General features: G+C 44.1%; 1 protein-coding gene across 1 annotated transcript in view; it reads right to left on the reverse strand.

Annotated features, from left to right (window-relative positions):
• Nucleotides 1-7,697: 7,697 nt before the first annotated feature.
• The window catches only part of LOC122875788 (zinc finger protein 37-like), an 86,077-nt gene continuing 80,660 nt past the window's right edge, over nucleotides 7,698-13,114 (reverse strand). The window contains exon 3 of the mRNA XM_044195304.1: nucleotides 7,698-7,984. Coding sequence (XP_044051239.1) covers nucleotides 7,945-7,984 — 40 coding nt within the window. The 3' untranslated portion in view covers nucleotides 7,698-7,944. The remainder of the gene's footprint in view (nucleotides 7,985-13,114) is intronic.

Here is a 13,114-nt window from a genome sequence, read left to right on the forward strand (position 1 = left end):
TATTTAGCATAGAGATATGAAAGTAGAGAGATATTGATCTTCTGTTGGCGAGTAAGCGAATAAGCTTATTTTCCAAAATGTCAAACTATTCCTTTGAATTTTGATTTCCTTAACATATCATGGTAAACAGTAAACTAAAACTACAAGGACTATACAGTGTGCCTTAGCGTACATCCACACTAAGCCAGTTAAATTTGTGAACGTTTCAGTTTCAGACCTCGCTTCAGACTACAGTGTTTTTCTCCCCCCAAAACAGACTCCAGAGTGTATACATCTTAAAAAGCCTTGGTGTTTCAGTGTATCAGACTGGTTCCCTTGTCTGACAACAGAAAAAACATGTAAATGAAAACAACTGTACTATGAAATTGGCTGTTTTAAAACGCAGTAAACATGATCACTGAGAGAAGGAGGATGCTGAAGGGAGGTCGAATGGGCTGACACTCGGCAGAGTAATCAGCTGTGTCTGTAGTCCTAATCCACAAAAAGTACCTAATCACAGACGGAGGCTGTGAGGTAGAAAAGTTAAGAAGAAGTTTCTGTTTAACTTTAAGTCTTTAACTTTCTCTGTTATCATGCAATTCAAAATGTCGATATAGCCAATCACACAGCAGTTTTGTTGTTTGCCAACTGAAAAAAAGACGCAGAAGAAGAGATCTAGTTGTTTTTCTATTGTTCAGGTGTTTCACTGTGGACAGAGGCTCTACAAAATCATGTCATTTTCACAAAATTAAAATTTAGATGGCTTAATGTACACGTAGTCTTAGATACCATTTTCCTTATACTTTGTACAGAACTATGGTAAACCGCATGTGAACAGGCATTTTCCTTCTTAACTTCCAACATCTCTCCCTCATTCATTTTGTGTTGCTTTCCCTCACTTCTGCTGACACAAACAGTCCCATTTTTTTTTGCCAAAATTTTGGCCTGTTCACTTTCACTCTTGCTACTCCTGCAGCACCCTCCCCTCCAAAACACACACACACACACACCTTCTCTGTTTCTTGCTCCAGACATTACGAAGTCCCTGTTGTATGCTCCGCCTTCCTCTGCTGTTCCTGCAGTGTCTTTAACATGACATATGAGCAGCTCAGGAAAAGACTTGCTCAGCTTTCCATTTTTACTAGAGAGCTGCTAAGCTGGATTTCCATGTGCGGGGGAAAAGGGGCCTAAATATGATCCAGGAAAAGAGCAGTGGTGAAATAGATCTGGATTTTTGCATTATTATTTGCGTATAATCATTATTCTCCTCCTGTTCAACATTATTTTCATTACAATCATGTTTTTCTTTGTATATTTTAATTGTCTAGCCTGGCTTGTTGACTCACAGCACATCACCACATTGTTTTCAGGCAGTAATGCACTGTTGGTGGGAAATGAGCAGTATTGGGTAACATTACTTTTAAAAGTAACTTGTTACATTACAAGATTACTGCCGTTAAAAAGTAACTTGTTGCGTTACAGCGTTACTGAGAAAAGTAAGTCGTTAGGAGTACTACCAAAAATGAAAATCCCTTTGCAATTCCTTGCGCGTGTTGGTTATATTGTTCAGTGGGCGCATGGCCTACTGTAGGCTATCTTTGAGTGTATTGACTCTGCCGTCATTGCGTAGCCTACAGACCATAATTTGTAACTCTGCAGGCTAATAACAGGAATGACAGACGCAATATCCCCTTTACAGGTCGATTATGTTTGATTACAAGTAAACATATATCAAGAGGGTACCGCGCTCAATGCATATACCCTAACAAGTTCTTGCAACACGTAATTTTTTTGCAATTCAACTGCAATGAAAAAAGTTTAATTATTTAAGTACATGAAACTAAACAGAAACCGAGGGTAGCCATACTGTTTTTTATTTATATGCTTCCTTTGGGTCAAATAATCTGTAGGCATAATGTTAATTTCCACTGTTATGCGGACGATACGCAACTTTATGTTCCACTAACTGGTACTGACAAGGAAGAACTTTCACGTTATGGCTTGTCTCTCTGACATTAAATGCTGGATGTCACCAAACCTCCTCCAACTCAATGAGTCCAAATCTGAGGTCCTTCTATTCAGCCCCCGAAACCTGTCTAGTGACTTAAAAAAGAATCTTGGGACCCTGTCCTCCTACGTCAAACATTCCGCTCGCAATTTGGGTGTGATCTTTGACTGAGCTAGATTTTGACACTCAAATCACCACAGTAACACAATCATGCTTCCTCCAACTTAGGAATATCGCAAAAGTTAAATTTCTTTTTATCTCATGCAGACCTTGAAAACGTCATCTATACTTTCATATCGTCACGTCTGGATTATTGTAATTCCCTGTATTGGCCAAAAGGCCATTTCCCATCTCCAGCTCATTCAGAACTCGGCTGCCAGACAAACTCAAAGAGACAACACCATATCACACCCACCCTTGCAATGTTCAGAATCAGAAATATTTTATTGATCCCCGAGGGGAAACTCTTTTGGTACAGTAGCTCACTATCACGTCAGTGCACACAGGAATAGAAGTACTCAGCAAAAAAACAAGCAAAAAATATAATACACTATAATAGAGGTCAGAAATGAAATTAAGTACCAAGTGGGTATAAGTATAAAATAAAATAAGTGTGAAGTACAAAGTGGGTTTACCTGTTGATAATAATATGGTATAAAGTAATAGTGCGTGAACTGCCAAGTTAAGTGTAGCTTAATTTATAATGAGACGGAGGATATTGCACAGCAGTAATAGAGGTATGAATAAATATCAATATATTGCACAATTATCTCAAGTATTGCAGCTATGTAATGATCAATGTCCAGTTTAATGACTTAGGGTCATACAGACTACATTTAGAGGGAGGAGTTAAAGAGTTTGATGGCCACAGGCAGGAATGACTTCCTGTGGCGCTCTGTGGTGCTTTTTGGTACACTGGCTACCTGTTAAGTTTAGAATTGATTTTAAACTTTTATTAATTACTTCTCCCCTCCTTGAACCGCCACCTTAACGTGGTGGAGGGGTTTGAGTACCCGAATGACCCTGGAAGCTATGTTGCCTGGGGCTGTATGCCCCTGGTAGGGTCACCCATGGCAAACAGGTCCAGGGTGACGGGTCAGACCAAGAGCGGTTCAGAAGACCCTTATGGATTATTTAAAATCAAGGCCAGTTACGTCGCCCGGATTGGCGCTACCGGGGCCCCACCCTGGAGCCAGGCCTGGGGTGGGTGCCCGACGGCAGCGCCTGGTGGCCGGGCCTTTCCACACGGGCCCGGCCGGGCACAGCCCGAAGGAGCGGCGTGGGGCCGTCCTCCCGTGGACCCACCACCCGCAGGAGGATCCGTAGGGGCCGGTGCAGAGAGATCTGGGCGGCAGTCGAAGGCAGGGGCCCGGCGACCAGATCTCCGGACACAGAAACTGGCTCTAGGGACATGGAATGTCACTTCGCTGGGGGAAGGAGCCTGAGCTTGTGCGGGAGGTTGAGCGTTACCGGCTAGATATAGTCGGCCTCGCCTCCACGCACAGCCTGGGCTCTGGAACCCGTCTCCTCGAGAGGGGCTGGGCGCTCCATTTCTCTGGCGTTGCCGGGGGGAGAGGCGGCGGGCTGGTGTGGGCCTGCTCATAGCCCCACAGCTCAGCCGTCACGTGTTGGAGTTTACCCCAGTGAGCGAGAGGGTCGCGTCCCTCCGCCTCCGGGTGGGGACAGGTCTCTCACTGTTGTGGCGGCCTACGGGCCGAACAGCAGTGCAGAGTACCAGGCCTTCTTGGAGTCCCTGGGAGGGTACTAGACAGTGCACCACCCGGGGACTCCGTTGTTCTACTGGGGACTTCAAGCGCCCACGTGGGCAAGCGACAGTGACACCTGGAGAGGGGTAATCGGAAGGAGCGGCCCCCTGATCTGAACCCGAGCGGTGTTCAGTTGTTGGACTTCTGTGCTAGTTACAGTTTGTCCATAACTAACACCATGTTCAAGCACAAGGGTGTCCATCAGTGCACGTGGCACCAGGACACCCTAGGCGGAGGTCGATGATCGACTTTGTTGTCGTATCATCTGACCTCCGCCGCCGCGTGTCTTGGACACTCGGGTGAAGAGAGGGCGGAGCTGTCAACCGATCACCACCTGGTGGTGAGTTGGATCCGCTGGCGGGGAGGAAGCCGGACAGACTTGGCAGGCCCAAGCGTATCGTGAGGGTCTGCTGGGAGCGTCTGGCGGAGCCCTCTGTCAGCAGGGTCTACAACTCACACCTCCGGAGAGCTTCTCCCAGATCCCGGGAGGTTGGGGACATTGAGTCCGAGTGGACCATGTTTTCCACCTCCATTGTCGATGCGGCGGCTCGTAGCTGTGGTCGCAAGGTTTCTGGTGCCTGTCGCGGCGGCAATCCCCCGAACACGGTGGTGGGCGCCGGAAGTAAGGGATGCCGTCAGGCTGAAGAAGGAGTCCTATCGGGCCTTGTTGGCTCGTGGGACTCCCGAGGCAGCTGACAGGTACCGGCAGGCTAAGCGTGCTGCAGCCCGTGCGGTCACAGAGGCAAAAACTCAGGACTGGGAGAGGTTCGGAGAGGCCATGGAGGAGGACTATCGGTCGGCCTCAAAGAAATTCTGGCAAACCGTCCGACGGCTCAGGAGGGGGAAGCAGTTCTTCACCAACACCTTATGCGGTGCGGGTGGAGAGCTGTTGACCTCGACTGGGGATGTTGTCGGACGGTGGAAGGAATACTTTGAGGATCTCCTCAATCCCGCTGTCACGTCTTCCGAAGAGGAAGCGGAGGCTGGGGACCGGAGGCGGACTCATCCATCACCCTGGCCGAAGTCACTGAGGTTGTTGGCAAGCTCCTTGGTGGCAAGGCTTCGGGGTGGATGAGATCCGTCCTGAGTATCTTAAGTCTCTGGATGTTGTGGGACTGTCTTGGCTGACACGTCTCTGCAACATCGCGTGGTGATCTGGGACAGTGCCTCTGGACTGGCAGACCGGGGTGGTGGTCCCTCTGTATAAGAAGGGGACCGGAGGGTGTGTTCCAATCACAGAGGGATCACACTTCTCAGCCTCCCGGTAAGGTCTATTCCAGGGTACTGGAGAGGAGAATTCGTCCGATAGTCGAACCTCGGATTCAGGAGGAGCAGAGTGGTTTCGTCCCCCGGTCGTGGAACACTGGACCAGCTCTATACTCTCCATCGGGTGCTCGAGGGTTCATGGGAGTTTGCCCAACCAGTCCACATGTGCTTTGTGGATCTGGAGAAGGCATTCGACCGTGTGCCCCGGGCGCTTTGTGGGGAGTGCTCTGGGAGTATGGGGTCCGGGGCCCTTTGCTAAGGGCTGTCCGGTCCCTGTATAACCGGAGCAGGAGCTGTGTTGTTCGCATTGCCGGCAGTAAGTCAGACCTGTTCCCGGTGCATGTTGGACTCCGCCAGGGCTGCCCTTTGTCACCGGTTCTGTTCATAATTTATATGGACAGAATTTCTAGGCGCAGTCAGGGGCCGGAGGGTGTCGGTTTGGGAACCACAGGATCTCATCTCTGCTGTTTGCAGATGATGTCGTTCTGATGGCTTCTTCAAACCAGGACCTGCAGCATGCACTGGGACGGTTTGCAGCCGAGTGTGAAGCAGCTGGGATGAGAATCAGCTCTTCCAAATCTGAGGCCATGGTTCTTGACCGGAAAAAGGTGGTTTGCTCTCTTGGCGTGGGTGGGGAGTCCTTGCCCCAAGTGGAGGAGTTTAAGTATCTCGGGGTCTTGTTCACGAGTGAGGGACGGATGGAGCGTGAGATTGACAGGCGGATCGGTGCAGCGTCTGCAGTGATGCGGGCGCTGTATCGGACCGTTGTGGTAAAGAAGGAGCTGAGTCGAAAGACAAAGCTCTCGATTTACCGGTCAATCTCACGCTCCTGCCCTCACCTATGGTCATGAGCTTTGGGTAGTGACCGAAAGGACAAGATCGCGGATACAAGCGGCCGAAATGGGCTTCCTCCGCCGAGTGGCTGGGCGCTCCCTTAGAGATAGGGTGAGGAGCTCAGTCACACAGGGGGAGCTCGGAGTAGAGCCGCTGCTCCTCCACGTCGAGAGGAGCCAGCTGAGGTGGCTAGGGCATCTGATCCGGATGCCTCCTGGACGCCTCCTCGGGAGGTGTTCTGGGCATGTCCCACCGGGAGGCGGCCCCGGGGAAGACCCAGGACACGCTGGAGGGACTATGTCTCTCGGCTGGCCTGGGAACGCCTCGGGATCCCCCCGGAGGAGCTGGAGGAAGTGTCTGGGGCGAAGGAAGTCTGGGAGTCCCTGCTTAGACTGCTGCCCCCGCGACCCGGCCCCGGATAAGCGGAAGAAGATGGATGGATGGATGGATTAATTACTTCTAAAGCTCTACATGGCCTTGCTCGTGTCTTATAAGCCTAGTCGCTGCCTGCGCGCCTCAAGTAGAACCCTTTTAACTGTTCCCACAGTCCATCTCATTACAAAAGCAAACCGGTTTTTTCTGTTAGAGCCCCAGAGCTGTGGAACTCCATACCTGAGGAATTTAGGTTAGCTGGCTCAGTACCTTCTTTTAAATCACTCCTCAAAACTTACTTTTATAGCTTTTAAAAAATAGTAAATCTATTGCATGTCTAGTTTCAATGCCTCTTTGATTACTTGCTTTTTACCGATTTAATTTTTTATTGCACACTGTTGTTTATCAGGTATTATGTCGGTTTTGTAGTCTTTGTTGTTTTTATCTTGACTGTGTGTACTATTTTATTTTGTTCTATAAAGCACTTTGTAACTGTTTTGAAAATTGCTGTATAAATAAAGTTTTTTATTAATTATTATTATTATTATTTACCTGACCAGTGGGACCTGTGCTGCCTTTTGTCTGCTAACGATCTGACAGCGATCTGGGCAGAGGCATATTAGGCATAGCGGCCTCTATGAAAACAATCAAAGACAGGCTCGTATAGCTTACAGTACATTATGTTTCAACATACAACCAGTTAACTAGGTAAATGCTTACTTACTTCCACAACATAAAGGCTGTCCTCTCTGCCATCTCGCTAACTTAGCTGAGCTACACATGAGCACTAACACAACTGTAGGATTGCAGCTAATGTACCCTCCAAGAAGTAGGAAAGAAGCACAAACAGCGGGAATGCATCAGGGATTTTCTTCTAACACATTATGTTTTAACAAAAAAGTAATCTGAGTACTCTAATGTGTTACTTAGTAGCGCGTTACGCCCCAACACTAGAAATGAGGGCACACATTCAGGGTTTATAACTCTCTTCTCATGTAAATCCTAATGCCACAAAATTAGATGATTTTCATGTTATAACATAACTTCCTTGTGAGTAGTTAATTACTACTGTTTCCAGCTAACAAACTTTACTGCTGCATGTTGTCTGTGAAGTATGCTGCTCCAAACAACCACAGAACTAGAAAAATGTCAGAAAATTTCCCTGCTTCTTATTTTTTTTTAGCTTGTGGGTTCAATCTGTCATCCTAAAACAATGCAGAGACATCTGAAAACCTTCCTGCTCCATCATGAACTGAAGCACAAAGAGGGCTTTATTAATGACCCTGAATCACCAGCCTAGCTCTCAGTTGCTTTGGTAAACTGGACCATTGTGTGTAGCGCCTTTGCAGCCCCAGTGGAATTATTCATTATGTGTTAGCTCATGTCATCCGAGTTTATTACAGATTCATCATGTTTTGTGCCTTTGTACTTTGCAACTTAGGACACAATTTTACTCAAAAGACTGAAAAGAAAAAACAATTGCTACATTAAGAAGTATTACCTACAAAATCCACACAAAAACAGCAAAAAGACACTTTTGTTTACTTTGGATATGTCCCTTTAAATCAAGTTATTGCTTCCTGTTCCAAGTTACACTCAGCACTTCTTTTACTGCCACTTGTTGGACTTCAAACAGAGACGTCCTCTGCTCTGAACCTCTTTCAGCTGAGGTGAAGTGCAGCCTGCTGAAGGTTTTCGGATGTGTTTACTCTTGGGATTTCACTTGTGATGTTTACAAATGCCACTGCAGGGAGCACAACTGGAAGAAAAGAGATTTAAACCAGTGTTTAGAATGACACACTGAGCTGAAACATTTACTAATCTGCACTGTACATAAATTAATTATAATAAATTAAACAGTACATAAATTACTTATAGTCATTAAGAAATCTACAGTATAAAGATTAATTGAGGAATAAATATCATGCAATTGTAATAATGATATTACCTTATACTGTATGAGATTAGGCTGCGTTATAACATGGTTTACATGTTATGTATATGTGGTCCCTATGAATATTGAACACTTACTCCCATTAAGATTTATCAATATAAGGAGATGGAATAACTGTCCAAATAACACATAAACACAGATGCACACTTAGAGACTCACTAAAATTTAACTCAGCTATGTGTTAACTATGCGTTGAGGGATAAAACTGAGAGCCAGTGTTGTGATCAGTACCTTTCATAGCTTCCTCTGTCCCACGCCTGCCTTTTCATTAAAATCTATGAAGGCTCCCATTTGTGTTGGTGTTAACAAAGCCACATCAATTCACACACCGACCCAACATATTTATGACCTACAGTCTGTACAGAGGCTGTTCTGCATGAGCCCGCACTGCTGCCTGCCCTCCGCTGTGAAAAGAGAGGGAGCATAAAAGAGGAAATGAATGTGTGAGGGATGAATACGTGGCCCTGGGGGTCAGCTTAATGGAGTGAGACCCCGGCCCCTATTGACTTCCACTGCCAAACTATTAACTCCCCACAACTCCCAAGATACAACCTCATTATTCATGTCAAGGTGAAAGCACATTTTCTGTTTATATATTTTGTGTTGCTGTGTTGACTCTTGTTGGTAGATTACTAAGAGACTGCAAAATAATCAGTGTTAACTTAATGTTGAGTGTGTAAAAATCAGTGTAAAAGTCACTTTAATACCAGGCCACACCTATTAAAGTTAATGAGACACTTTTGGGTAGTTTTTAAACAATCGCCTCATCAACACTTGTATCTGTCACTGAAAAAAAGATATATTTAAAGATACCACTTTTTCACTGAAATAATAGACAGTTGTTTACAAAGTTTCTCACCAAAATGCATTTTGTCCCAACAAACGTGTTGAATGCATGTCCTACCTCATAAAAACATTTGCAGAACCTTTTTAAAATGTTTTGAAATCTTTGTTATTTGCATCAGCTTGCTTCGTCTTCCAGCACATTAACCAACAAACTGTTGTAATATATACAGAAATGTGTAATCCCATGGTGTGTGTACTTTTATGTGCTTTAGGGATACAACTAACATGATTATTCGATGAATCCATTGATTATTTTCTCCATTAATCATTTGGTCTACAAAACAACACAAAAACAAAAGTGAAAAATGCCCTTCACAATATCCTTGATCACAAGGTGACATCATCAAACCTCTTGCTTTGTCCGACCAAGAGGGCAAAACCGCAAAAAATTCCATTTACTACAATGTAAGACAAAAATGCAGCAAATTCTCACATTTCATTAGAGGGCATCTTTAAGTAATAGATTAACAGACGGAAAAACACTGCACAGCCGTTTGTACTATGAGACAGGATTCAACCTGCTCTGGAAAGTTGTCATGGCAGAAATTCGATCCTCTGTTGGGATTTTCACCAGGTAAGCAGTAAAATTACATATGTCACAAATTATGTCACAAAGTAATCCACCAGAAATTTGCATTCGCACATATTTGATTGACCAACGCAATTTGTTGCTGCATGACGTCACATTGCGTCACTCAAACCATGTTTCTTACTGGACAACCCTGCATTTTGTTTTGCCTGAGCCCTCAGCAGTGGACTGAATGAGCTTTTTTGTTGATTTTTTGTTGCAGTTCTATTGTCTGAACAATGTAAACGGGGACCCACTCATCAAAACATTGCTTAACATCAACACTCCTGGTCAAAAATGGCACATGGTAGCTTTAAATTTGAGTGAGGATATTTTTGCTGTGTGCATACACAACTTTAATGCTGTTGGGAAGCGCCTCCTGAGATGTTATGGCAGCTAAGAATTCCACTGCTTTGAATATTTGAATATGTGTGTGTGTGTGTGTGTGTGTGTGTGTGTGTCTGGGGGTGTTATCAATAACAAGCCAGAGGGGTATGTTTCTTTAAGACAAGCCCATAAATGGTGGCCCGGTCACCACTTCCTTCACTGAGAAGGGGCTGGCTGCAGTTTGAGCTTTCCTTGGCGGGTCAATCCTGCCATTGAAGTCTGAATGGGCTGCCATGGCAGATTACACTGCACAGCTGTCCCCCTACCGTGGAAATTAAGTTATGCCCCGTGTCAGCAAGTTTTGTGTTTTCCTCTCTGTCTCTTTCTCTGTCTCTCGTCCCTGCCCCTCCCCCCTTTCCTCTACCCCTCTCCTCTAATTCCTTGAATTGTGGAGGCCTCTCAAAAGTGCACAGCTAGAGGAGGCTTTTGGAGGTAGAGGTTGGTTATGGGTAATCATGCTGGGAAAAAGAGATGAGTGGCTAAACAGCTTTAGTGCATCTATCTCTAAGAAAAACAGCATGAAAAGTCTCATCACTTTCTACGAAACAAAACAAATCATCTTACTATGAACCTACACTGCTATCCTCCACACACAGACACTCACTTCCAGTTGCACATGCAAGCATTTGCATACACACCGGCATGTACTCACACACACACACACGTAAACACCAACACAAGTAAACAGAGGCGGCCCTGACTCGTTGTCTCAGCGCCTCTTGGACCGCGTCCTGCTGCACTTGTGGCCCCTGCCTCATGTTTTGTTTATTTGGTGAAGTTGTTTGTGTTGTGGTCAAAGTGAAAGCCAAACACTCCAGCTCCTCCAATGATGTGTGAACATGCTGGGAATGTCCCCCCGAGCCCGCAAAGCAGCTGGACCCGCTGGCTGTTACAGGCTAACAGCTTCACTCTAACTGGGCAGACAGAGCACGGTAAACTGCTAAACACTTCAATATAAGGGCTATAAAGTAGAATTTACAGCACAAAATGACCATAATATATCCTTGGAGAGTTGATAGGGCTGATCTATACCAATTACTCAAAACAAAACATTGCCAAGTGAACAGACCATCTGTCATTCTATCCCTTCTTCATTCAGCTGTTTGTACACAAACATTTACTTTCACAGCTAATTTATGTTTCATATAAACAAGTATGTCAGACAGAAATACAGTACTTGGTTGAGGTTGTTTACTATATGCAATTTCTACCGTCAGAACAAGCCAATAATCACTGTTTATTATAAGACTTTTAGGTTAACAATAAAACTATTACTCACTATTGCAACAAGTCCTCCAATTAAACGACAAAATACTTTGTTTGTTCATGCCCCTACCGGCAGGACAACATTATTTGTCTGTTCCTTCCAAAACCGTTACAAATCACTGCTGACATATGAATCAGTTTTATGATGTGACAATGCCATGGTTAAGGTTTAGTTAGATTTGGGGACAAAAACAACCTGGTTAGGTGTAAGAAAAGGTCATGGTATGGTTTAAAATAAGTATTTAGTTAAGGTTAGGGAAACATCATGGTTCGGGTTCAAATAAATACTTCATTAAGGTTAGGGGAGCGTCATTGCCCTTGTTACAATAAAAAACACATGGTTAAGGTTAGGGAACAATCATAATAATGGTGAAAAGAAATCAACGTTAGCTGTCGGTAGGAAACAAACAGCTGTATGCTGTGCTAAAGTTATAATCCTTTTGAAATCAAAACTAATTTTTTATACCATTTATGGTTTTTGCAATAGCCTTCTTCCAATGTGTATACATTCTATAATACCTTTCTATATAGTAGTTTTCATTGCTAGTGGCAGAGTCTGTCATTCCCGCCAAGGATTCTACAACGTGAGTTTGTTTGGCTGCACTGTAAACAGATACACTAGTTGTCAAATAGTGTTTGCTGCCTCCTGTATTCTGGGACTTGTAGTATTAAACCACATTTGCAGATACCATCAGTAACCATGGATGTCACCAAATCAACCAACACTGAAATCTTAAGGATTACAACTTTGGATGTTTTGCTGACCCATTCATCCAGCCCGACCTCCCTACGCGGACTTTATCGCTCAGTAACGTCACCTGACTTCCTCCTTTGCTCCCAACATAATTAGTACAGGCTTTATCACTTGAACTTAAACAAATGTGTTTTGGGGCACTTGCTGAAATTATTCTATTGTTTTTCTTTGGAAGATAGTCTCCACTATTGATATGGTACTGGGCTAGTGGAAGCGATTTATATTTTAGTTCCATTTTCTTTCTCAACACTCAGAGGCTGCTCAAAATTATCCATCTCATTTCCACAATTTTACTACTTTTACCACTTTAATAACTGCTGTTATTTTGCATTTCCTCACAGTGCTACAGTGTTTTCTCAATTTTTTTCATTCATTCATAAGTTATTGGTAATATAATACACGTATGTTCTTCACTAGTTCAATTTTTCTGCACACAAGGCCCAGTATAATTTGATTCAGTCTAACCACACCAGCCATCATTCAGATTTCATGACCACAGCGTTGGGATACGAACTGTAGCAAAAACACCTCACACAAACACAGGCCGTATCTTTTCACCTTGCTGGTATATGTTTTGTTTCCTTCTGTAAAAACAATCCCTCTTCAAGCTGTAGAATCTCAATTTGTTTTCCATTCACTACACACTAGTTACTTAACAAGTGAAGTGAAGGGAGCTGTGTTGTTGGTCTGTGTGCTTTGTACTGTTAAAATTTTTAGGTTGGAACAGTAATTTATCAATATTCAGATTGTAATGAGACAGCGGTACATGTAACTGGATAAATCTCTCAGCATTTGTAGTCTAGATAGGGATAATTGTGTTATTTTTAAATTCACATTCACTATACAAAAACTATTCTTTAATTCTTAAAAAACAGAAGAATTAAAGAGCACAAATTAAATTTGCAGCCTTTTTCCAAACCAAACCAATGGTTTTCTATTCTTCTGTAGCTAAACTACTAAGGGTTTAGGGGGTTTTTGCATCATCACTTTGATTTTTCCAACACTAAACCAGCTATATAAGCATTGCAGTAGAACTAACAAAACCAGTGTGCAACCAGCAACATTTTAAACAGCGAATATATCAAATGGCTGCCACAAACAGTAAGGTACCAAA

This window comes from Siniperca chuatsi, linkage group LG5 (assembly GCF_020085105.1).
Source record: "Siniperca chuatsi isolate FFG_IHB_CAS linkage group LG5, ASM2008510v1, whole genome shotgun sequence".
In the NCBI taxonomy this organism is placed as follows: domain Eukaryota; kingdom Metazoa; phylum Chordata; class Actinopteri; order Centrarchiformes; family Sinipercidae; genus Siniperca; species Siniperca chuatsi.